Raw genomic sequence first — 26246 nt, 5'->3', positions numbered from 1 at the left:
CTTACTTTCATTTTAAAGGAAGTTTGGTAAGACTTTTTGAAGTATGTTGGAGAGACTCCGTTTGGCTAAGGTATGATCATAGTCGAGCACTTTCAACGACTTTCCTTTGATCAATCAAATGCTGCCTCGTTTCGTTATAAACGTAGAGGCACGTTCTCTCTACACGTATACACGTTCTTCAACTCTCGTACATTACAACGCGTTGTGTACCATAAATCTCTGTTAAAATCTAAAAAGAAAATAAGAACGAATGGAAGAAAGAAAGAAAGAAAGAAAGTAAACGGCAAAGAGGAAAATAAAAAAGAAAATAAAGAGTTTCGTAAACCGCATTGAATATTTAATGTTATCGTCTCATTCGCTTGCGAAATAAATTTACTCACAATCAGCAATTCTTCGTCTCCCATGTGGCCTTAATTTGAATTTCCTTGAATACGATAAATAAATCCCGGTGTAATTATAAATCGTAAAAAAATGATGAAAATGTGGAGAAAAAAAATCTTTCGATCGATACAAATATATTATATTTAAATTTATGAAATGTGAAAAATCAAAAAGATAAATCTTTGATTGTAACGGATCTAACTCGAATCACGTACGTAATTCTTTTGCTAAATTAAAGATTGTGTTAATAACTACTTGTAAAAATTTGAATTACCGAATGCTGCTAACCTTGCCAATTTTCATGTATAAATTCAAATGGTTATTTGGTAGCGCTATCGAACGGGTTGTACGTTGTTAGATAATTCATTGCGCCGAAGAAAATGTATGGGAATACATTTGGACATAATTCGAAGTAAAATGTGTCAAATAAATTTCAATGGATTTCATTTCCCGTGTCACTTATTTTTCGGTTATTTTTCAATCTAACTTTTCGTCGAATTTGCTAATACAATTATCTTTTTTTTTGTTTTCCTCTCTTCTTCTATAAATATATAAATTTGAAAATGAAAATCGAATCTTATTTCCATAATACTTGTTTTTTACGATCTGAGAATACGTAAAAATTTATTATCGATTTAGTCGGATGGTAGAGAGGAAAAAAAAAAGTTATCTCACGTTTACAACGTTTATTCGTAATCGTTTTCTCTACTTATCTGTAACATAAAAATTGAATTCTATCGTTTCTGTATATTGCTAGTTCGTGGCGCATTGATTTATGTTCGGTACCGGTATGCTATGAAAATCAAAAGAGAGTACTTTGGGTTGATCCTCTCGATCGAACAATTTGTATTGTTTTAAATGAGAGAGTAATAGACAGAGATAGTGTGTGTGTGTGTGTGTATGTATAGGAGAAAGAGGGAAGGGAAGAAGAAGGGATGATAGGGAAATAAATCGATGGATATCAAAGAGGGTTATAATTTATAGGGTGCATGGCATTACCGCGCATGCTTGTTTATGGATTTGACACGAGTCCAACGAGAAAGGGGGGGGGATAGATATCGTGGACGGATTGTCGACGCGTTATATTTGTGACACATGATTTATGATTTTATAATATATCCATACACATACGCGTATCTATAATTATTACGTTTTTGTCTCTATATACCTAAGTGTACATCTATCTATCTATGTATGAGTTTACATACATGATTAATACAGCTATAACAGTGTAGTACCTATACTGAGTGTTATAAAGCGTTCGTTTCAACGAAATAACAATCGTTTGTCGAACGTACATTCAATGGGAAGTACGATAAAAGTTTTACGGCTCTTTATCTCTCTTTTTTACCCCCCCCCCTCTTACGCCATTTCTCTTTTTTTCTCTCTTTCTCTTATTATTACCTTATATAAAATTTCAACATTAGTATAGAAAATATATACGGAATTGTCAATTTGAAACAATTCATATTTTTCTTGTAAATTTGTCTCAAAAGTATTAGAAAAATACGAGAATAAGTTTTGAAATATGACAGATGATGCGTTTCCTGCTATTTAACACATTACAGTTATTAATATTAATTATTTATCTTAGTAAAAAAACATGACTCATAATCGATCGAGAGCGAATTCTAATTTTCTTTTCGTTTTTTTCTTTTTTCCTTCTTCTTTTTCTTTTTTAGATAATGCGTGAATTTCTCGTGCCCGTAGTTATATCGAACAATTAAGGAACATGAGATTAACAGTACGTTCGTTGATGATGTTAACTCGTTAGACAGGTTAAATACGATCTTACCGTTCTCGACGAGTAGTACGACTAATCTTGTCGGCAAGCTCGAAACTCAGTGATCCCTTTTCAAGGGAATATGTCGCACGACGATCCCTCTCCTCGGAAATTGCTATCGAAAGATAAGGCGGCGCACACACGCGTGTTCACGAGTTTTCCCTTGCTTAAAACATTACCAAACGGTGGGGATTACACAATACGCACACATACCACACGTGTACACGCGGCGGCACATACCAACGGTTATAAGCGTCACTCGTGTGTATTCTTTCTTTTTGTTATTAATAATAATAATAATAATAATAATAATAAAACAGAACAAGAAAGAGAGAGAGAGAGATAGAGAAAATGTGATATAGGAAAAATAAAAACGAAAAGATCGAAAAACGACTTTCCGACGATCGTTTTTACGAATCACGGTTGACTTCCTTGAGTTGGAATTTTTTGTTTTTTTCCAACGACCGATGTTGCACGTTTATACGATACCCAAGGGCACGCGCGGATACGCGCGCGCGCGCGCAAGAAACGGAGATGGGTAGAGAGAGAGAGAGAGAGATGGAAAGAGCGAGAGACGGAGAAAGAGAGAAAACAAAAGAGAAGAGGAACAAAAAGTCGAGATTTTTGAATCGTTACGAATATACACGATGGCACCTATCACTTTTTAAACGAGACATTTTCATCGAATCTCGTTATCGAAGTGACGTATACCAATTCGAATGATTTAAATGCAAAACAATTCGTGTTTGCATTTCATGCAAAATGTTTTTTTTATTTTTATTGCAAAAGTGCATTAATATAAAATAAAGAAATGTTTGGGTAAAAGAAAAATAAGAAAAATAAGAAGAAGAAGAAGAAGAAAAAAATTGACAAGACTATTTTGTTCGAATGTTAATAAAAATGATTTCACGTAATATCCATGTAAAAGCCTCACCCATTTTTTATATATATACGCATACATGTATATGTATATAAACGAGCACGTTGTGATCGATGAAACGTCTATCGTCGATCTAAAAAGTTCGACGATATTATAAAAGAGAAGAATAATAAAAAATATAAAACGAAAAAGAAAAGAACAATATATATAATAATAAATAAAAAATATAAAATATAAAATATATAAATATAAAGAAAACCGTTGATATATAGTATAAGAAAATATAAAGTGCATGCTCGTGCTTAAAGTCGAAGGACATACCCAGTATGTCCATGGCGTCTTGTGCCTGCGCTCGTGATGGTGGCGACAGTAGTACTGGCGCCGTATCGGTCAGACTTCACTGGCAGCATCGAAACTACCACTTCCATCTAGCACTACTACTACCACCACCACCAGCACCAACTACTACCACCACCACTGCTAGTAATACTACAAGGAACCACTACTATCGTCGCTCCACCTCACGCGAACGGTTCTAACTCCTACCATAGGGCTCTTCACAGTGGGCGTGCTCCTGTTACGAGGAGGGTGGGAGTCTACTGGTTCGGAGGGGTTGAAAGGGAGTCTACGCGCCGGTCGGAGAGGGCTAGAAAAATCTTCGACTCCCCCTTCCATACTTTCACGATCCCCTTCTCTTTCTCCTCTTCCTCTTCCTCCTCCTCCTCCTCCTCCTTTCCTTCTTCTTCTTCTTCCTTCTGCATTCCTTTCTATTTCTCAGAGGACCGTCAACGATATCCATGTATGTAAGTTCTACATATGTACGAATAATGTACGAGAAGTATATGTATATATGTAGGTTACATGTGAACCATTCTAAATGTTTTACTTAACAGTTCGTTTTTTTAATATATGTATTGGTGTTTTTTGATTAGAAGAGTAGAGAAAATAGGCATGCCTTTTAAATGATCTTTTTCAAATTTTTTATAAACATCAAGTGGATTTTAAATAAAATAGTAGGTCAGCTTAAATTGAAAAGTATCAGAAGAAAATCTTATCGTTGATTTGGATAAAAATCGACTTTGAAAATAACGTCCTAGGAAATTGCAATTAATGGCTGTGCGAAAAGTGTACGCATTCCATATATATATATATATAGAGAGAGAGGGGGCGAGAAAGGGATAGGGTGAGGGATGAAAGAGAAGAAGAGGGAAGAGAAGCCATTAAGGAATATTCTCACGTGCGGGGTTCACTTAACGAGCGATATAATTTATAGGGTCTACTTGCTACTCGAACTACTCGCGGTTCCTAGTTAATAGGGCTTGCGACCTTCGACCCATTAACTGGAGGAGGTCGATCGCGAGCTATCAAAGCCGAAGGTTCGTCGAAAGGACTTTGCCTTCTCTCTCTCTCTCTCTCTTTCAGATTGTTGCTATATTTCTATTTGATGTACTTGGCATTATTGCACGCGTCCTATATAGCCCTTTTGCTAGCTCTGCATTATGCCATCGTGGTTGTCCGACCTTACTCACCCTCTTTTTAACCATCGTCATCCACTGTAAGTTCATTGTATGCCCTTCTCTAGTTCCCAACCATACGATCGAGCCCAAATCTCACTCATTTCGTTCATGTTTCTCTGTCTCCGTTGATCCTCCTGTCTAAGTCATTGCATATATATATATATATATCTGTCTATACTATATAGATATATCACCCACAAGCCCTTTATTCTCGAAACAGCAATGAGTTTCGACCGATTTATCAAGCCTTTCCATGCATCAGTCACGAGGTACACCTCGTGTCCCAAGCTTTCAACTACGAGACTTTCCATGCCCTTTTCCACCATTATCTTTCTCTTTTATTCGTTCGTTTTATTTTTGCTCTTATTCTCTCCATCGTAATATCGTCAATAAACATTTGTTACTATACACCCACGAGAGAGGAGCCTAAGAAATTTATCGACGCGAATTTGTTCTTAGAGTACTGTTGAAAATTTACGATACTCCCGCTTTTATTTCGTCATATTTCAAATTGATCGATCGTTGTCCGTGCATTGATGTCGAAAAAAAAAGAAAATTGAGTAATTACCATTGACCTTTCAATATTTTCGACTTTTCGATGATACTATAAATAGAATATCCAATAAAATTTTCTACAAAATCTGTTTCGTATTACATCGTTTGATTTTAAAACTAATTAATACTTACGAGTTTCATTTCAATTGGATCAAATCTGTTCGAAATGTCATTTTTATCGAATAATACGAAAATTTACGTGAAACATACGAAAAAAAGAAATATCAAATAGTATAATAATTTTTTTAATACGCGAACTGCTTGAATACAGCGGCGTAGTAAAAATTTGAGTCAATGTTATTTCAAAATTTGCTAAAATTTCATATACAAAGTATTCTTTCTAATAAGTTTTAAACCTAACGTATATATTATATATATATAAATGAATTTTCTCGTATATTTAATCTACCAAAAAGTTATAAGAGATATTAGATAAATGTCATGAATTTATGGAAGTTTAGTTTAACAGTCAATGTGATAATGCAAAGCTTGTTCTGTAGTGGGCTCGTTGAGCGAACAGGTAGAGTGACCCAACGCGGAGAAGTTTGTCGGAAAGTCGTCTGAATTTTCCCCTCTTTCATTGTCCAGAAAGTGTAACTTTCGAAAGCCACTCGGTATGTTCTGGATAGTCTAACCTTCGCGATGTTTAACATAGAATGAATGAAACGAGTTTCCGTATCTGTCTTTTCCTTTGGACGGTGTGTTTCTCTCCTTTTGATTGTGTAAGTACATTGACTTGTACGTACATATGTTGCTGAGCTCGCGTGTATACGACATGTTCGAGCGATCATGCGGCAGGTGTACGTGTTTCGCAATTGGTAACAGATGTTGTTCCTTCGTCGATCTAACTTAACGCAATACGACTGTTAATTCTAATACGAAGTCTCTTCTTCGATTCGACTTGAGAAAACTTGAAGTATAACGATTACAAAAAAATATATATATATACACTTTCTCATATAATTATTATTACTCTTTAACTTTTATACATATGGCTCACTAGATATTTTGTATATAATGAAAACTTGTTCGGTTTATCTTCCATCTTCGAAAGTTTCTTTCCTCTAATCCTCTTTCCTTTAACCCGATCTTCCCACTAAGCAAACTTCCTCGTTCAGATGAGTAATTATACTCAAAGCAGATAAGACAACTCGAGATTCTCGGATTAAATATCGCCCGGGAGAGATGGTAACAAAGGATTTGAACATATGACGATTCCTCGGTTAATGCTTGATTCCTAATGAACTTTAACTGTTACATCGTAAACGCGTATGATTTTAACAATAAGTGAGAAGTCAGGTGTAATCGTTTTTGGTCCTCGCAAATTATCGATACTGGCTTGGTATCGTATTCTAAGCTGAACATACATACATACATATAGAATCATAGATATATGTATTATGTATTATGTATTATACGTATTATATACGTACGTAGGAACATTTGCGAAGAGATTCGTCTACGGTGGTTTTGCGTTCGTCAAACAATGGGTTTGATTCCGGTTGGACTTTGCGTATTGGCACAAACGATCGGTATGCTATTGTTCGTCACGGTTGATGCAATATCCAGTACTTGTGTTATCGCGATGACGTGTTACCAACGACGCGCGAGTTCCGTTCGTTTCCACTTACGCACGCAAACTACTTACTTGTGCCTGACTTCTAGCCTTATAAATGAGCTTATCACTAACAATTGCAAAACTATTCTTAACTCGTACGCGAATCGTACGGACGTATTATTTACGCAAGATACGATATCTCGTATAATCGTTTTTTCATTTTCATCTATTAACTCCTATATAACCAAGAGAACAAAAAAAAGTATCTAAAAGCACGCGTACGTATGTGTATCTTCATTAATTAAAATACATCGGTTTAATTAAGGTAACATAAGATCGAAATAAATTCTAGTATGATAGCATAATTAATTGAACGTAAGTAATATGATAGTCACGATAACGTTTACCTGCACTGGGGTTGGGAAAAATTATCGTTGGAAAATCGTTCGTTTAAAGAAAGACGTCAAATTCTATGGTGTCGCGTTGATTCTCTCTGAATCACTCGAATACATCTTTTCTGCGTGCCGTATAAAAGCCTTAGGGGACTATATTCCATAACGTATATTCGCACGAACGGCAAACGAGCGGCCACAGGATAAACCGTCGAGATCTCATGAGTTACGAGTAACGATTTGAGCATGGAATCTAATGCCATGCTATCTGTTTACCTATATAGATATGCTATACATTTGGATGCATATACAATTTATATATATATATAAGTGTAACCAAGCTATTTCAACGGGTATACGTATGTTATTCCGACATTTCCAAATCCGGTTATTCGCGTAACCCAACGTGGTTGCATTTCCGCATCCTTCCGTGCCTTGAAACACTCTATTTCATTATTTCTACGTCATAAGACAATGTCAGGTATGGAAAAGCGAGAAAATGTATGCATTAGACATTAATTTAATGATCATATTATTCAAATTTGTATCCGTCTCTCTTCGTAAATCTAATTAGAAATATATTAACAGATCGTTTCATTAAATAGACAAACACCTTCATCCGGTTGCATTTCCTTAAAACATTAACGTTACGGAAAAGTTAACGTTATTTAACTTAGTCCGACATAGGAGCCGTTTAACGGTTCGTTGATATCGAACGCAATGTTCTGAGCAAGGCCAGCCAGAACAGCCAACCAACCCGTTGTTGCTACGTTCCAATTTAGTCTAGGTTAATTGTATGTGAAATAGAAATGAACCTATTCCCATAATTATACTTGCTAACGGCGACAAGTCGACGACGCTATCGAACGACGATACGGTCTTGCTAATTCTTGCTCTGGGTTAATAAACCTGAATATTAATGTTACGATCACCGTGAATCGTATAATCCTTATGTAATGTTTACTTCGCGAATGGAAATCATTTCAACGAGATCTCGAATTATCGACGATCTTCATCGGATCGAATTCAAGGAGAGAAGTAATCGTTCCCCAAGATTACGTTGAAATTATCAGGAAGGAGAATATGGTATATCGGGAGACAACTGATGACGACGATCGTTATCGGTGCGGTCAATTATCTGCATTGGCACGCGGAGGACATACCATCACGCATCAGATCGATAGGGTTGGGGTGGGCGTGGGGGGGGGGGGGGTCATCGTCGTGTAGCCCTTCTTCGATGACGATGGGAATATATTCTCTCACTCTCTCTCTATATATATTTCTATCTCTCTTTCTTGAATGAAGGAGAAAACAAGGGCCAGGAATGGAGTTGCCAGCGAGGCACGTTCGGGAATGAGAACGATGACAAAGGGTGTGCTGGCACTATATTGGCATACCGAGGCTGGCTTTCCCGAGCGATATGGGAATACTTTAAGAGCAACTTTATAGTGCGAGCCTTCGACCGGGGGGGTGGGGCGGGATGCGGGGGGCGGGGGACTGAATCCAGATCGTCGCATCCACTCGTAGAGCCTCCATCTTCCTTTTATTTTTATTTTACTTCTCCCTTTCTCTCACTGTCTCTTCCTCATTCAACCCACTCATCGTTTATTCCACTCCCATTCCGTTCCTGCTTAATTGTCAGTTCCTATATACCCTTCTTCTACTCTTTTCTTTTTCTTTTTTTTTCTTTTTCGTAGTCTGCGAGATTCCATACCCGATGACGTTCCTAGCATTCTTTGCGAGTAAGAGAGAGAGAGAAAAATAAGAATCGTCGGAAAGTTTAAAACGAAAGATATGGCTAAGGCAGTTTCATCTTCTTCTTCTTCTTCTTCTTTTTTAGAGACAAATTTTGTTGTCCCACTTCGAAAGAAAGAATTGGTGTTATACTACGATATATCGAATCACTTACGATCATCCCTTTTTTCCTTCGGCCCTTCTTTCTCTCGTATCGTTTATTCCACTTTACTTGCAACGAGATACAAAGTGGAAACGATTGTCTTCGATTTTCCGAAAGGACACAATAGCGTTGTGCGCGTTTCGAGGCCCCTCGTAAAGTTAGATCGTCGTTCGGGGTGGAAAATGGGGGGGGAGGGTTATCATTAATATCGACAAATTAGCAAGGAACGACGATCTACGAGACTCCTCCTATTGAGATTGAACAGAGCCCTGACTGAAACGTATGGAGGTAGAGATAAGGTTCTACCTGCTATTGGATATACCAACAGTATTCGTGTATCCTATGAGAACGTATGCGTATACGTGTTTCTCTCTAACACAATTTCCTAAATTGTAGTTTTCCGTCCTCTCTCTCTCTCTCTATATTATGTTTAAATATTATTGAAAAACAAATTTCAACTATATATATATATATAGTCTATTTTCTCACACACATATATCTATCACCATGGATATATCGAGATTGATTTTATTTTTAAATTCCGACGACATTTTTCTCTTTACGAATTTACGAGAAAGGTAAAAGCAAAGGTGTAAATCGATGTTTCATCAAAGAGATCTTTCCCCCCTCCCCCCCTCCAAACCCCCTTAACGAAATTAATACGATGCAGTTTTGAGAAAGAAAGAAAAAAAGAGTACAAGTGCTGTAAGGGGGAAAAAGGAAAAGGGAAAAGAAAAAATAAAGTACGGAAGAAATTCTTAGCTGGTTCGACGCCCACGCGATTTCCTTCGAACACGATTGTTTTCCTCGAGGTTTTCCTTTTCTACTTTTCTCCCCCTCGTACCTACTATTTGCTTGACTCCTTCACGAGCATCGGGGTCATTTAATTTCACGTTCAGCGACAAATCGAATACCCTTCGAGAATCCAACGGCCGGGGCTTGTTCACGTCGTATCGGGATGAGCCCCTTAAAGAGAGAGAGAGAGAGAGAGAGAGAGAGAGAGAAAGAGAGAGGGAGAATTCGATCGTTCGTCTAATTGTCTCGGTTTCTTCTTTTTCTTTCCTCCGTCGATGTACTCTCTCTTTTTCTCTCTCTCTCTCTCTTGCTCTCTCTTGTTCTTGCTTCTTATTGTTCTCTCATTCGAAGAGATCGTCGAACCGTTCGATTCCATCACAGGAGTACAACCCAAGAGAAAGAAAGTAGTAGAAAAAGGAAAGAAAGAAAAAAAAAAAAAATAAGAAAAAGAGTCGTGGTATTTCCGCACGTACACATCGATAAGATTCTTTCCATTTACAATAGAAATGAAGCAAGGAGGAAAAAGCAAAGAAAAAGAAAGCAAGAAAGAAAGAGAGGAAAAGAGTGGTTAAGAGGGAAAGAGAAGAGGAAAAAGGTGGTGGTTTAACGCCAATGTGGTTTAACACATTGAGAATGGGATCTCGACATAGTCAGCTCACGTGTACTCGAAACCACCATGGGGGTAGTACGATCGTACATTTGACCGTAAATCAGCCTTAAACCTGGCCGGGCAGGTTACAATCAAACGTACTTAGCCAGACGCTTTGCGACCAAGAAAATCACCGTCACGCTCGGACAACTAACGAAAAGACGAAAATGGAATATATATTTGTGATCATAGAGAGAGAGAGAGAGAGAGAGAGAGCCAGCTATGAAAGGAAGCATTCTTTTATATACACACTCGTCGTAAGTACTTTTACGAGCTAAAAGGAATCATAGAAAATGACCCTGAGCAATATCGCTTTTCTTTCTTCCTTAAGCAATTTTTTTTCGTCACGGATTATCATAAAAAAAGTCACGTACGTACGTAGGCGTATGTGTGTGCGTGTGCGTGTATTTCTACGCGAGAACGATCGATCCATTTCAATTATCTATAAAGCTTAATTATCTCGGTAGGAAAAATATCGTAATTGATATCGCGTTTGGGGGTGATATCATTAACGAGATAAATTTATACGAATAAATCAAATGTAGGAACAACGTTCGAATATGGAAATGATGCATCGTTTGGTCCGTACCAAGTTATGTTCGTAAATTACATTCACCGTGAATTTATGGAGAAAGCGTGAAAAAGAGAAAGAGAGGGAGAGATGAGAGAGTGAAGGCAGTGATGGGGAGGGGGGAGGAAGGGAGTCGAGGAAAAAAAAGGAAGTTGGAAGAAGACAAACAACGAAAACGATACGAGATACGGATATTGGGGCTTTTGCTCGGAACAACGGTTTCGTTTCGACGCGGCACGTCTGGAAATCGAGTTTAAGAGCAGCCGCATACGTTATGCACCGAATGCAACCCGTGAAATAAATCTCTAAACAGAAGGTAGGTAGGTATGTAGGTAGGTAGGTAGGTAGGAAGGATACGTAGGTGGTAGTAGTTGTGCTAGCCGAGAGTTACGGTTAAACGTAGACGGCTGACGTGGTGCCGCGAAGGGTTGGAGGGTCGAAAAAGGGTAGACGAAGTACGGAAGGAGGAGTGCGTTGCGTCTGCCAGCGAAAATTACGGCGCATCGCGTCGACTGGCAAGTAATTATCGCCAAGAAAATTACCTACCGCAATGTGGATTCATAATTACTGACCGAACAAGTACCCGCGAATAAGTTAGTCGATTTTCTTTTTTTGTTTTCTTTTTTTTTCTTTTTTCTTTTTTCTTTTGGGATTTTTCTTTTCTTTCAGTTGCTCGACGCGAACAAAGTCCCCGAGGTATTATAAATATTTCGTTGTCTGTCGTCCCCGAGGAAAGCTCCAATTATCTTTCTATTTTTCATCGTTATCTTTGAGATGACTCTTTCTCTCTCAGCATAACATTCAAAAGAAATTATTGTCTTTTGAAAAGGAAAACCATAGATTCGTTCACCTTAATTAATTGTCCTTTCAGTTGATTAATTATTTCGTTTCGCAGCATTTACGTTGGAAAATATTTTTAATCTTATCGATTTAATCTTATCTAACAACGGGCAATCCTTACCGATTGTTACGTCAAAACTAACTAATGAGCTTAGTTTTACAATGATGCAATGAATTTCCATATAATTTCGTCGAGAACGGATACGCGCTGTACTAACACGATAACAAGGATTAGAAAGGACCAGTTTGAGGTCCGCTAAGGCTTAAGTGGAGATTCGGCGGAAACCGTGACGATCGAGATTAGAAAGGTTTAATTGGTAGACCAGTCGGTTCATTCTGTTACCTACTGGCTATTTAGCAGCTTGACCGCTAATTAATGACATTTAAAGCCGTCCTGCGAAATGTTCCATTTATATCCGCTACGTATCCTCAATATATTTTGTCTCTACATTTGGAAAAATAATTGACCGAAGGAAAAAAGTACAATCGAATCAAATCGAATCAAAAAGAGACATTTTTTTCTTTCTTTTGACTTTTCGTCGAAGTATTTTTTTCGCATAGGTGCACCGTTTTCGTTTACTAGAGCATGGGATTTGACCGTTTGCCCGATAATGTATCGACGCTTATCAGAAATCCTATTATCCGTCATTCCGATAGAACGAATCGTAGAGATCGTTTTCGAAGCGCATTAAATCGATCTTGCCCCGAAGGGGGGGGGGAAGAAAAAAAAATAAAAAGAAAAGTTCTTTCCATTTGGTCGCATTATGAAACGAGGGATGATCGTTGAGTTTTCGTCGAATACAATACACAACTTTCCCTATCCTCCCTGTTTTGTTCGGTATCCAATAGTTTTGTTCGCGATAAATCGTTCGAATACGTGTCTTCTTTTTTTTTTTTTTTTCGTTACGTTCGATGTTTTTTTTCCTCTCTCTCTCTCTCTCCCTCTCTCTTCGGACAATATTTTCTCACTTCGGAAGGTACAACGGTTTTTTTTTTTCTTTTTTAAAAATAAAAATAAAAAGCAAAATAGTTCCAATAGTTTTGAGCTTGAACTTGTATATTGATTCAATAAATTTTCTCGATAAACTTCCTTTTCCAGATCTATTCTCTTCTTCTTCTTCTTCTTTCCTTCTTTCTTTCTTTCTTTTAGTAATGCATACCTTTTCAAGAGCGCGTATATGAGATTCGATGGGGGGAAAATACCAACGGTATTGGAAATAACGAGAAGATTCGTTTAAATTATCGTCGAAGTATCATATATACGTGCAACCTGTATTATACATAAATATATATATATACAATAAATACTTGCATACATACTTGCATGATATAAATGAACGATGAAAAGATGGATAAACGAGGTATGGAAATGACGTTTGAAAGTAGTTAAGAAAGGAAAAAAACTGAAGTACTATTGTTTAAAGGATAACAAATTCATTAAATTGTTCTTCGAATGTTTAAGAGACGAGAAGAACAAAATATTTGTGAATGATCAACGGATTTTTATATCTTGTTAAAAAATGCTTTTGATGGGGTATAAAAGAAAGAAAGATTAGAAGAGAGAGAGAGAGAGAGAGATGCTCGAATATCATCGTGAAAGTAGTAAAACATTTGGGTAGGGGTGCTCATTAAGATTCCTAGTATAATATCTATTAAACAAAGAATTTTATACGCACAAAGCAAGGGGGATAAGAGCGAGCAGCTTTCAACGTTCGTTAATGCACTTTTCAATGGGAACTACATTTCTTTTTGTTTCGCTTTCGAAAAAATTCCGACGATTTTTCCCTCGTACATTTTAGCCTTTTCCTTTTCTTTTTTTTCTTTTTTTATTACTTCAATTCATAATATTTCGCGATAAGAGCAAACGAAGAGGTGCGCGTATTTTTTTATTTTCGATCGATGATTCGAAATATATGAAGAATAAAAAAAGAAAAAAAAAAAGAAAAAAGACGAGTCGCGGTGACGTCGAAGATGACGATGACGGAAAGTTATCGAACGTTCACAGATAAAAACGGGACTATCTGGAGGACGTTATCGCGTTAGTGTTGCGTTTGTCGGGTTTCCGAAGAGATGGATAGTTTTCATCCAACCAGTTTCATAAATCCTTGGGAAAATCCCATTCCGATAAAGGAAAAGATGCGCGTTGGTATTACGGAAGACAGGTAGAATCGAGGGGTGGGGGGGGCGTTAGGGAGGAGAGAAGGTTTATCAAATAGAAAAAAAAGGACTGTGCCTTTTTTCTCTCTTGCGGGAAAGGAGATCAGCTGATCTCGTTCGAACGTCTCCGTCAAAATTTTCGAGTACTTCTCGATTTTCATTTATTCCGCAATTTTTCTTTTTTTCTTTCTCGTAAAAAGTTATAAAATAAATTACGGAATAGTCAACGATTTAGTCACGTCGGATTGTTAAAGTCAAGCAACGATGGGCACGGTTATTGAAATGGATTGATGACCCGTTCGAAATAAAAGAAGTAACTAAAACTCGTGCAAAAAGGGAGAGTAATTAAAAAGACAATAATTTATAGAATATCATAGGAACGATTAAGTAGATCAAATGTACAAATAAACGGTAACAAAATTAAAAAAAAAGGGAAATAGGAAAGGAATAATTTAAGAAAACAAATGATTGCTGTCGTAAAAAGAAAAGAGAGAAGAAGATGCGTCGAGGGATTGTTCAACTAACCCCAATTTACAAAATGCGAGATATAGACTGAACCAGGGAGAAAAAGGGAGTGAGAGAGAGAGAGAGAGAGAGGGAGAGAAAACGCGCGCGTGACCTCCGGGATTTTGGAAAGTAGCCAACAACGGCACTGCGGATACTCGAGGTGATGGTGACACGAAAAAAAAATGCGTAGATGCTTGCTGTATTTTCGATCGACACGATATTTCCAATTTTTCGATATCGTCATATTTATTTTATTCTATCGAATATTGAGATTCGGTTTTATTATTAATAAATTTAATATTTATTTGTAAGGTAATCATAAATTTGTTATTCTTCGTAATAAAAACTTTGATTCATTATTTTAATATCAAGGAATCGAATTAATTGATACACTTTATTCTCTCTCTCTCTCTCTCTCTTTGACTTCCTTCTTCTCTTCTATTTTGTGGGACAAAACCGTAAACGTGGGGATCGTTAATCGCTAATCCAGCCGCTTAGCACGTCCTCGAGAAATTCACTGGTTTCGCGTAAATCCGGAACGGATATGCGACTATTTTAGTGGCGTTACACACTCCACTTACGTTCGGTTTACCATCTCTCTCTGTCTCTCTCTCTCTCTCACTTGTGTCTCCTATTTACCGAGGTCTCATCGTTTGACCCACTGAACTTTACGCACCCCCTATTGCGGCTTTTTCAACTTCGTCCTTGGATCCAGCCCTTCCTTCCTTCCTTCCTTCCTTCTTTCCTTCCTCTATCTGCTTGATTCTTTGAAATCAACGACCCCTTTTTCGAAACAAATTCCCGCACCCAACGTCGCGTCGGAGTCGTTTTACTCGAGGGTAAAAATATCGAAGATTTTCAAGATGTTATTTATCTATAATAATCGTCAAGTCGAATGCAAATTCATAATCGAATCAATTACAGTACATATATACATTATTTTTAATGTGAAAACGCAGAAATGATCGATGAATATCCCATTTTGTGATACTTGATTAAGATCACCCGCAACAGAAACGATAAAAAGAACAAATATATATCCATGATTTATTTTCTGCCATAAACACACGTAAAAAAGGGACACAATCGTTTAACCCAAAGTAGAAGATTATCCCTCTCTCTCTCTTTCTTTTTCTTTCTCATTTTATTTCTCTTGGGATACCATTTCCAAGTTCCACTCACGCTTGGATGCAACGAAATCATAAATCCTTCGATTGCCGACTCGATTAATTGGAATAGGGTGGAAGAAGAAGAAGAAGAAGGAAAAAAAGTTTAGCCGAGTTTTCCGCGTGACGAGGCATTGAACATTTGCTAAAAATAGCGAACAATGATATCTGTTGCGAAGAAAAATTCCGCGAAAAGTTAACTCGAGTATCGAGTTATTTTTCAATACATCGAGACTTTATCTTCGCCTAACCAGACTTTCTTTTTCAATAACGGAATTTTTATTATCGTAAACGCAGAGACGTGTGCGACAATTCCATCGGTACGTTTAACAAGATTTAACACACTCATACACACACACACACGCACATACACACGTATATATATCTTTAACTTCCTCTTTCTCCCTTTTGGATTAGTGTTCCCCGTTAACACTTATTTTCCTACGCACGTTTTAACGTATATCGCATTAGATGCGGTTGTGAGTCACGATTGACGGTTTCGTTATGATGGTATTAAGGTGGCTTTTCGTTCAGTCCTGCGGAAACGCGATAGCCCGTACGAGAGGAAAAGTGGCTGCCGCTTTTATGAACAGGTACAGTTCGCTGGGCAGAATGTACATAAATTGTTACCCCCGTGTATCGGTATACGATCCAAATTTCCTGTCACTTTCCCGTAGAGTCCCCTTCCCACCTCCCCTTCCGACGTTTTTCCACCTCTACAAATATTTCATCAGCTTTCTTCGTAATTAATAGATTTTCAATTTCAAATATTATTTATTTATTTTGTAGGATCAACTTTTTATATATATATAGGATTATATAAATTATTGTCACTAGGATGTCGTTAAACGGTACTGCGTTATCAATTGTTTAAGAATTAAAAATACGAAATACGACGAAGGTATCGTTTTTTTTCTTCTACGAATTACTATCGTCAATAATTCGTACGTGTTTTTGTTATCAATCGATAAAAACAATCGAGTGTTTTAATATAACTGATATAAATTATCGAGTGACAAATCGAAAATATTTTTAACACGGGTAATACGAAAATAATAAATAATATGAAATAGGAAGTGAACGATTGTGAGATGAGAGAGAGAGAGAGAGAGAGGATGGTTAAAATTTGCTTTTGGTTTTCCTTTACTGTTGCTTGTTATTTTTTTCTACCCTCTTTTCTTTTATTCTGTCAGAAGGGTCATATCATCCTTCTTTCTTTTTTCTTTCGTTGGTCCATGCTTCGATGAACTGTTTCGAGTCTGTGTAAAAGAGAAAAAAAGAAAGAGAGAGAGAGAGGTATACACGTGCGTCGCATCGTATGGAAAATCCAATCTGCGAGCGGATACTTTTGCGGTCCGTTGAATGTGTAACGAGGGGCCCCAGGTGTCCTTCTATCTGCGATGAGCACCGAGACGGGAAATCGTCTCGATTCCCTGCAATTTTTTTTTTCTTCCTCTCCTCTCCTCTCCACCCCTCTCTCTTTCTATCCCCGTTATTTGAGATTATTTTGATCGAGTGTAAGTATCGGTAGGGAATAATGAAAATAATGTTTCAATCGATCATTTAATCCTCTAATCGCGAGCTAGTTTTATTCTTTGTGCAGATAAGTCCTAAGAAAATGCAGATTAAAATGTGATATAAAAAGGAAAGAAAAAAGTAACGTTCGATATCAATCTCGCATTACGTTGTAATCATAACTCGAAAAATATTAGAAACACGAATTTCACGTTGCTTCGCGTGCCGTTGAAGGGGTTAAAATGTGATTGATATTAATAGAAAGAATACGCGCGAACCGATTGATTCGTTAATGTAATAATATCACTAAAGTAATCGATTTTATAGCGAGAAGAAAGACCATAACTTACAACGAAAAAGGACAGAGGGAGGAGGGGAATTAACTTACTTATTGAAAAGTCTTCTCCATTGGGTACAAAGTTGTTCCATTAATAACGATTTGTGCCACCCTACTCGATAGAATAATGTGAAAAGTTGTAGAAGAGCCAGTAGCAGTAGCAGTAGCAGCAACGTGGAAAAACATAGAACAAGAATTTCTACGTTTCCATGTATTTTAAGATGGAGAGAACTGGATGTAATGTTTGAGTATACATAGAATATTAGTAAAGGTTTAGTTGCAAATGTATATATGTATATCTGTGTTGTAGTAGACATATGTCGGACGATCCTTCGTGGCCCTTCGTCATACATATATGTATATCCCTGGGATATTCGTATTCCAATTGTTAACCACCACGTTTGGTCCACGTTCGGTTCAACGAAAATTCAGTTATGCTAACTCGAACTGTCGTTAGAGTCACGCAATACCAGAACCAATTTCTATCCTTTATTTTCGTTCATTTCTCTTTCTCCAAGGCTAAGCCCTTAAATCCTTTACTTTCGTGAAAAAAAAAGCTTTTAAATGGATTCAAACTAAGGGATAGACACGGTCAACGAAAAAAAGTCCTATAGTACACGTTCCATAGACTCCATTTTTTCAGATTATTTTATATCTCTCCCGAGTTATTTTAAATTGGGACGCGAATTCTTTTCATTGAATTCCTACACGCGAACATTTATATATATATATACATAATATATGTATGCATATATATTTTGCGTCGATATCGAAGAATCTTTCTTCTTTTTTTTCTTTTTCGTGCTACGCGGCGTTTACATTTTTAACTCGAATCGGTGTTTCTTGTCCGACCAATTATCGACTCACCCTACTTCGTTCGTCCATCTCATAAATAGAGGGAACGATTTGAAATTTTATACGAGGGAATATCGCGAGTAAAATATTTTTAATGAAAATAAATAAAAAAGTATTTAAAAAAAATATCTATATAAATGAAAAATAGGAGGAAGGAAGCAGAAAAAGAGATCTCAGTCCGATGTTACCGGATACGAAAACGTAATACCATCGAGGAATACACACGTTTCAGAGAAATATATTCGACGGAGTGAGAAATACGTTTTTATATCGTGTCCTTTACTTTTTTAGCGTGGCTCCTCTTCGTTCAACTCGTCGTAGAAATGTCGTCCCGTTGTCGAGAGAGAGAGAGAAAGTAAGAATCTCCTTTACTGAAAAATGCTTTCTCCTCTTTCGATTCCATTTTCTTTCTATTATTCCACGATTTTCCATCGAACGAAAAGTTTCTTTCTCTTTATCTGTTCGTCCTTTTTTTCTTTTTTTTCGTTGCTTTCTTATCTCCGTGCGTGCCTCGACGAAAGGAATACACTTTTTCACGAAGGAGAACATGTTCGTTAAACGGGGGAGGGAGAAGGGTAGCAATCCGAGAATCGAGAAAGCGTAGAAGAAAGCTGCTGCTGCTGCTGCTGCTGCTGCGTGCGTATTGACGATCGAAGGGAATTTAAAAGGGGAGGACAACACCATCGTTTGCTATACGAGTCGAATATTCTTAACAAGACAAAAATCTTGTCTCACGAACAACGTGCAACGATAACAATAATATAATCGAACGTCTAAGCGAAAACGTTGGGGATACCATTGGAAAGTCAGACAAATATTTCGATCGTTTAAAGTGCTCGGTAAGAAAAAAGAAAAGAGAGAGAATAAAAGAAAGAAGAAAAAGGAGAGAGAGAGAGAGAAAGAGATCACTAGAATCTTATGCAATTTGTTACGTTGCAAGGAGAAACCAAGATCTAGTTAGAATCCAACACTTACGTCTCTTATTTTGTTTAATTCGTACACATCAAGATAAACGAGCACCGTATTGGTATTCCATTTCCTTCCAGTTCTCTCTCTCTCTTTCTTTCTTTTTTAATTCTTTTTTTAAAGTTAAACGAAGCTCGTTGAGAAGAAAGTCGGAGAAGAAAACGCGACGTTGACTGAATGAAGGAACAATGGTCGTTGATATCTAACAAATTATGCATAACGAAGAGACGATCTCGACACGATTCTCTTCAACTGTCTCTCTCTCTCTCTCTCTCTCTCTCTTCTTTCTCTCTTATTCATTCATACCATTTCGTATCTTTTGACAAAACATTACCGGTTACGATTCGATATCATTGCAAAAGCAGGGACTTCTAATTACTCGTAGTCGTCGTTCGTCTCGTTCGTCGAGAAACAAGGAGAGAACGTTGAGATACTAAAGAGAGAAAGAGAGAGAGAGAGAGGGACAATTTTCGAAGGGACTTTTCATCATCTCTCTCGCACCAATTCATCGACTATTGCATTAAACAGGGAAATATAGTTAGAGAGAGAGAGAGAGAAAACGAAGAAACAGACAAAGGAGGGGAAAACAGAAGATCGTAAGGTTTCGTATAGTTTCAAAAGTGAAATCCCACGTAGCATGGTGCGATAGCGAGTGTGTTTAAGAAGTTCAGGTTAACTTAGGTCAGGTTTTAGATCGTAGCAGGAGTAGCAGTAGTAGTGGTGGCAGATATTGTAGCGGTAGTTGCTCGGCGAAGCATTGAAAAGGGGAGTTTACGAGAGAGTGAGAGAGAGAAGGGAGAACCCGAGAACTATGGTGGGTAGAGGTTACGACGAGGAAGGCATCATGAAAACTGACGGAGCAAGTAGTATTGGCTAGAACAACGCTTCACCGGGGTTAATTGTATAAATTTACAATGAATTAGCGTTTACGGTGCCACGAGTGCTCCTACGTTTCGAATACTCGAGACGATATCCATCTTTTCATCTATCTATTTCTCTGTCTCTCTCTCTCTATTTCCCCATGTATCGCTTCAACTTACAAATTTACGCAGAAACGAGAGATATCGAATCTATTTATCATGCGAATGCGTAAATTCAGACGAACGATTGACATTAATTTATTTTCATCGTTTTCTTCAAAATTGCATAGAATTATTTGACGATGTAAAAAAGTAATATTATCGATTGATACGAAACTCATTAAAACTTTTACTATCATTTACTAAGTACGATCAAATAATTTCGTATGCATTTATTGTTCACTTTAGACTAAAATTTATCAATGAGACCGATATCATAAAGATGCCGTAATTCATGGAAACATATGGGTCCAATTAGTAAGCCTTTTGTACTACTGTATTTTAGTTCTGTAGTAGTAGATGGTAGTGTCCGCTTGGTTATTAGATTGCACTCGTCTTTGATAGTTCGGAACGTGTACAACGTGTAAAACTAGTTATTACAAATGCCATACACGTATGACTTGTTTTCCCACTTTCTATCTCTCTCTCTCTCCCTTTTCTCTTTGATGTAACAAACAGTTTAACTTTGACCGTACACACCCTAGTATCTGGTAAAAGAGACGAAATGATATTGCGTCGTAAGGATAAAGAAAAACAAAAGGAGGAAAAAGGAAGACAAACAAACGTTAGGAAAATAATAGAAAAATTAGAATTTTTCGCGTGAGACGTTGCTATAAGATAAAAATAATAAATCCCGATGCGAATATCGCGTATTTATTTTGCCGATCGCAATCGTAACGTGCAATATCTTGCACGGTCTCTCTCTCTCTCTCTCTCTCTCTCTCATACGTGGCACGTGTACACTATACATAATGTGTGTGCATATCCGACGTGCTACCGATAACGTATGATATATGCTTCTACGTTACACCCTAGCACGAGATTTACGTTTATTAAGCCTCAATGGAAGTACCTCCTTATGTAAGCTTTCCAATTGTTCCATTTAATTTCAATTATCAGTTACGTAAAAATTACTTTAAATATAGTTACAAGAAAACCCATACCCCTATATTTCCATTGAAAAAAACTAATCGTTACGAAATGACACGATAAATCGGTTATTGGATTTTAACTAAAACTGATCAAATTTAATAATTATTAATATTGTCAAATAATTGTATCGTAATTATTCTGTTCAGATTTAACGTCTTGTTTGTTGCATTAGGCAATTTTTAATGAACATTAATTACTCCTAACCCGTTCATTCCGACTTGTGGAAGTGGAAGTCTTTAGTTTGTCTTGACGAGAATCAGAAGCCTAGTAACCTTTCGGTCAACTTGCCATTCAAGTTATAAAGTTTCAGGCCTGGAAGAGCAAATGAAAGAGCAAAAGAGAGAGAGAGAGAGAGAGAGATAGAGAGAGAGAGAGGGGGAGAATGTGCCATCCTAAATTGCATCCACGGATTAGAGAAGTTCGACTAGCGTCGTAGTGGGTACCATATGAAGGTCGTAGTTAGGCGTGTTCTAGCGTTTATATGGGCAGCACGCTATGGCGTTCATTCAAAAGAGAGGTAAGGATATATCCCCCAAAGACGAAAGTTCGTCGCGAGTCTCCTCTCCGCGTGAGTTTCTCCCTCCTCTTCTTCGTCGTCGTCGTCGTCGTCGTCGTAGTCGTCGTAGTCCTGGTGCTTGCTAGTAGTTCACGAAAAGGAACCTAAGTTCATCCGATTATTATACGAGAGATTAATTTTCGAGTCTCGAACTTTCTCTTTATCGGGGTGCTGCCTACCGTGAAATTTAATGGATCCCATAGACGTTTTAAATGATCCTTTGTTTCTCCATGGTATTGTACAAAAACCGATTTAAGAGAGAGCACCGGGAAAATAAAGAAAAGAAAAGAAAGAAAGAAAAAAAAGGTAGTTCGCATGATAATACATTTTTTTTCTTCCACTACATACAATTAAAATCGCGTGCATTGCAAAAGAAAAAAGGAAAAAACACGATAATCGTTGATCGTATCGAATTTAACGCAATTTAAAATAGGTGTTTAAATATCTCTAGAAAAATTGTTTATACTTTAATCTCATCTTAGTGTGTTATGATGATTAATGAATCGAGTAAAGTAAAGTCGAAGCCAAAAAAGATGTTAGGTATGCTTTAAAAGCAGGGATTAAGGTCTAGGTCGTGGGGAGGTCGCAAGCTCAAGGGCTTCGCGGCGTAAGGGCGCGAAGAGCTTGCGAACTAGACGACGAAGGGTGCTCGCGAGACAAGCACACGCGAATACGTAATCCGAATTAATGACACGCCAACGTACATCGCACTCGATTGGGAAATCTCTCGAGTAATACAGCCGACGTCCAGCCCTCACCACCCTCCTCCCCAACCACCACCACTATCACCCCCTACCCCGTTCGCTATTATTACTCTCGATGTGCCTATGAGAAGCTGTTGGAAATTTGTGCTGTGCAACTCGATAAACCTACATATATATATATATATATGTGTGTGTGTACAATAACCGTGTATATTACATAAATTGTGACCCAGTTAACGAGCTCGATTAGGTATCCGCCGAAACGAGAATCATTTCAATCGTATGCACATATTCCGCGGAGAAAAACGTTAAATAAATACAATTAAAGAAATTTCAACATTGTTTTCGTTAAATCTGTGTTTAATTCATTTATTTCCCCCGACCCGATATTTGAATAATTTTTCGTTTCGTTACTTTTTGTTTTTAAATGCATCATCCGTTTCATTACGTTTGACTATCTATCTATCTATCTATTCGAGTTTCCTAGGAGACGCGTGTGTAGTATGCTCGACGCGGAAAACGCTATGCGGGATATAAATTTCAACGTCGTTCGGCACGATTTCCTCTGGACGAACAATTTCTGGATGCGGGCCAATTGCATCGACCTCCCCCCCCCTCTCTCTCTCCACCCTCTTTTCACTCTTTTTCTCTACCCCACTCACTTTCGCCGCTTGTTGTCAGAAATGATCGCTCGCGTAAAAATAAAATATAAAAAAAGGAGAAGCAAAAAGAATAAAATAAAATAAAATAAAATAAAATAAAATAAAATAAAATAAAAACAAAGATCGATGGGCGTGGAATCGAATCAATCTCAAAAGGCTCTTACTCTTTTACGCGGCGACGATCGTAATAAATTACTTTGACACCCCCGACCCAGTCCCAGTCCCAGCCCCACCCCCATCGGAGTGTTCCACTTCGTGGAAAATGTGGAACGGCAATTAAAGCGTGCGCTTTGTGAATCGTTTTCTCTGTTCCCTTTGTCCCCGAAACTTTCGACCGAAGAATACTTTGCAATTTTATTAGACTTTTTCATCTCACGGTGTATAATCTCACGTGAATCTCTCTCTTTCTTTCTTTGTGTATTTTGTTACTACGGTAAAATACTCAAATATATACTCGGGGAACACGTAAAGAGATCTCTTTTTGAAGAAAACTTTAAGAAGATTGACAAATGGTGTAAATAACGGAAAGGGTGAATTTAATTCTATTCTTAGAGCTCTGCTTGTTTTCTCGTGTAAATAAAAGTAAAGAAACAAACGCGTATATAACATGTAATTATATTTCATTTTAATGAATTAAAAAACCTCGTTGTATATCGTTATTATATTTTTCGTAAGGAATAATTAATCGAATATTTCGAAATTTCTCTAAAAGCAAGAATAATAAATCAGACAGCGGGATCGTTTTCCCTTATCCTCGTCTTTTTCGTCTTTCGGTAGAAACTCGGCATTTTGCTTTTACACCTTTTTCGTTTTCACTCGGTTTTGTTCATTGCTAGTTGCGAACATGAAGGGTTTCTCAACGTCTCCGCGGAAAGTTTCACTTCTATCTTGGCATCTCGAAAACTTTAATACTGTGAGTCAGAATATCTTCTTCTTCTTCCTTATTCGCGCCCCTTTGAAGCGCAAAATTTGATTCGGTTTTCGAGCACTTTTAAAAGAAAACTTTTTCCCTTCTTCTATCTCTGTCCCTTTCAATTTTCTTCCTTCCTTCCTTTCTTCCTTCCTTTTCGATATACAATTCTTCTTAGTGTTAAATATTTTCCGGTTTTTTAATCTTCATTATATTATTTTTGAAAGAATTCAAACGAATAACAACATTTAAACGTATTTCATTCGCCGATTATATATACGAGCTGTATTAAAAATTGATAAAATCATCATATATATAAAATATATATATATATAATAGAATATCTCTGTTGAATTTGGGCAAATATTTTCGCAATAACAGAAGTAAAGCGTGGTTATGATCTCGATGAGTCGTCAAATGATGAGAAGGACCGTACGCGTTCTGACAGTACGGTACGCGAATGACGACAGCGGGAATTTATGTGTCATGCCATGTGAAATATAAACGATTCTTCGTTTCGTCCGATATTTCTCTTCCCTTTATCTTTCTTTTTTTTATTTAGCAAAAGCATCGAATAACGCCGAGTAATGCAAACAAATTCGTTGCGGTGATAAAATCGTAACGTTTGGTATCTGAAAAAAAAAAGAGAGAAAGAGAAAGAAGAAAATGTCCGAAAAGCAAAAAAAAGAGAGAGAGAGAGAAAAAATACATAAAAAATATAAATAGTGGTCATATGAATGTTAATATTGTTACGTTCTATATTACATCCTACCTACCCTATCTTTTGACATAAATGGACAATTTAATATATAAAAGCACCTAACCGCACGCGGAAACACGAGATAACGATGTTATATTACGGCGACTCTTTATATTTGTTCTCGAGACAAAATTGAAGAAGAAAGAAAAAAAAAAGGAAAAAGAATTAGAGAAAATAAAAAATGAAGCATCCACATTCATACGCATAATAATCTCTTCGTTATCGATGTTAAACATATTAGCAACCACGGTGAAAGTTTTTAGCGTGGTTTCGCGTGTACAGAACCACCGGCGTAACCGCAACACGATAATTTTCTGCAACCCTTTGGCTAGTTCGTGTCGAACGACACACACAACCCTACGATACGGGGGAGGGATGGTGTGTTCCCCTCGGTATAAATTGTAAATTCTAATTTAACCCATTGTAACGAACTCCAATTTTAACCGATCGAAGTAATATGAGAGAGAGAGAGAGAGAGAGAGAAGGGAACTCATTTTGTTGCTGCGTCTGAACACATTATAGCGTATTCAGTTACATAATGTATATCGCGTAACCTTTCCACCATCGAATTTGATTTTCCGCTGATAGAACATTATTATTATTATCGCGATGCTATTAAAATAATAATCACGGTAAAAGACGCGCTAGGTAAAATGTAATTTAAAAATTGTTTCCTCTTTTTTTCCGTTTTTTTTCTTTCCTTTCTCTCCTTCCTTCCCTTACTTTTCTTCTATTTTTAATAATCTAATGAGAAAGAAAATTTTGATTGATCTCGTTATTTGATATCATTTCAAATAAACAACGTATTGCAATAACATCGTAACTTGTTTTATAATTAGAATTTTCAATTGCAATATTTTGTGCAAAGTTATCTCTCTTATTGATTCATTAACGAAAATAATATTTTTATTATATAACGAACTTTTAGTTTATTGTTATTAAGTAAAAAAAAAAAAGAAAATAGGATATGCGAAATCGTACAATATGATATCTCGATTGAAAATAATATGAAAATATAAATGTTTAATTATTATTATCGTTATCATCGCGTCGCATCTCAATAAAAAACCTATTTCGCGTTTTCGGTCGTAAAAGTAAAGTAAAGTAAAAAAAAAATAAAAAAAAGAAGGGAAAAAAATATCTCCGAAAGATGTGACTCGTTGCAGCAGACTAGCAGCAGCTGTGGATTACGAGGTTGGTGTTCGTTCTACGAGTCAAGTCCGCAACTTCATCGTGACAACGACGGCGGCTTGCGTACACCGGTGATAATTGCTTCGTGTTATGTCCATGCGCGCACGCGTTCCGAAACCTTCTCCATAAG

General features: G+C 37.1%; 1 protein-coding gene across 4 annotated transcripts in view; it reads right to left on the bottom strand.

Moving 5' to 3' along the window:
• LOC122521200 (complexin) overlaps nt 1–26246 on the bottom strand; it is a 226601-nt gene that overhangs the window by 44608 nt on the left and 155747 nt on the right. The window contains exon 1 of one of the 4 annotated variants that reach the window (XM_043641727.1): nt 3366–3468. The exons of the other annotated variants lie outside the window; for them this stretch is intronic. Coding sequence (XP_043497662.1) covers nt 3366–3378 — 13 coding nt within the window. The 5' untranslated portion in view covers nt 3379–3468. Of the gene's footprint in view, nt 1–3365; nt 3469–26246 lie in introns of those variants that run through there. 4 annotated transcript variants of the gene reach the window in all.

Source organism: Polistes fuscatus, unplaced genomic scaffold, assembly GCF_010416935.1.
Source record: "Polistes fuscatus isolate 324 unplaced genomic scaffold, CU_Pfus_HIC Scaffold4, whole genome shotgun sequence".
NCBI classification, from domain to species: domain Eukaryota; kingdom Metazoa; phylum Arthropoda; class Insecta; order Hymenoptera; family Vespidae; genus Polistes; species Polistes fuscatus.
This window is presented reverse-complemented; position numbering and strand designations above follow the sequence as displayed.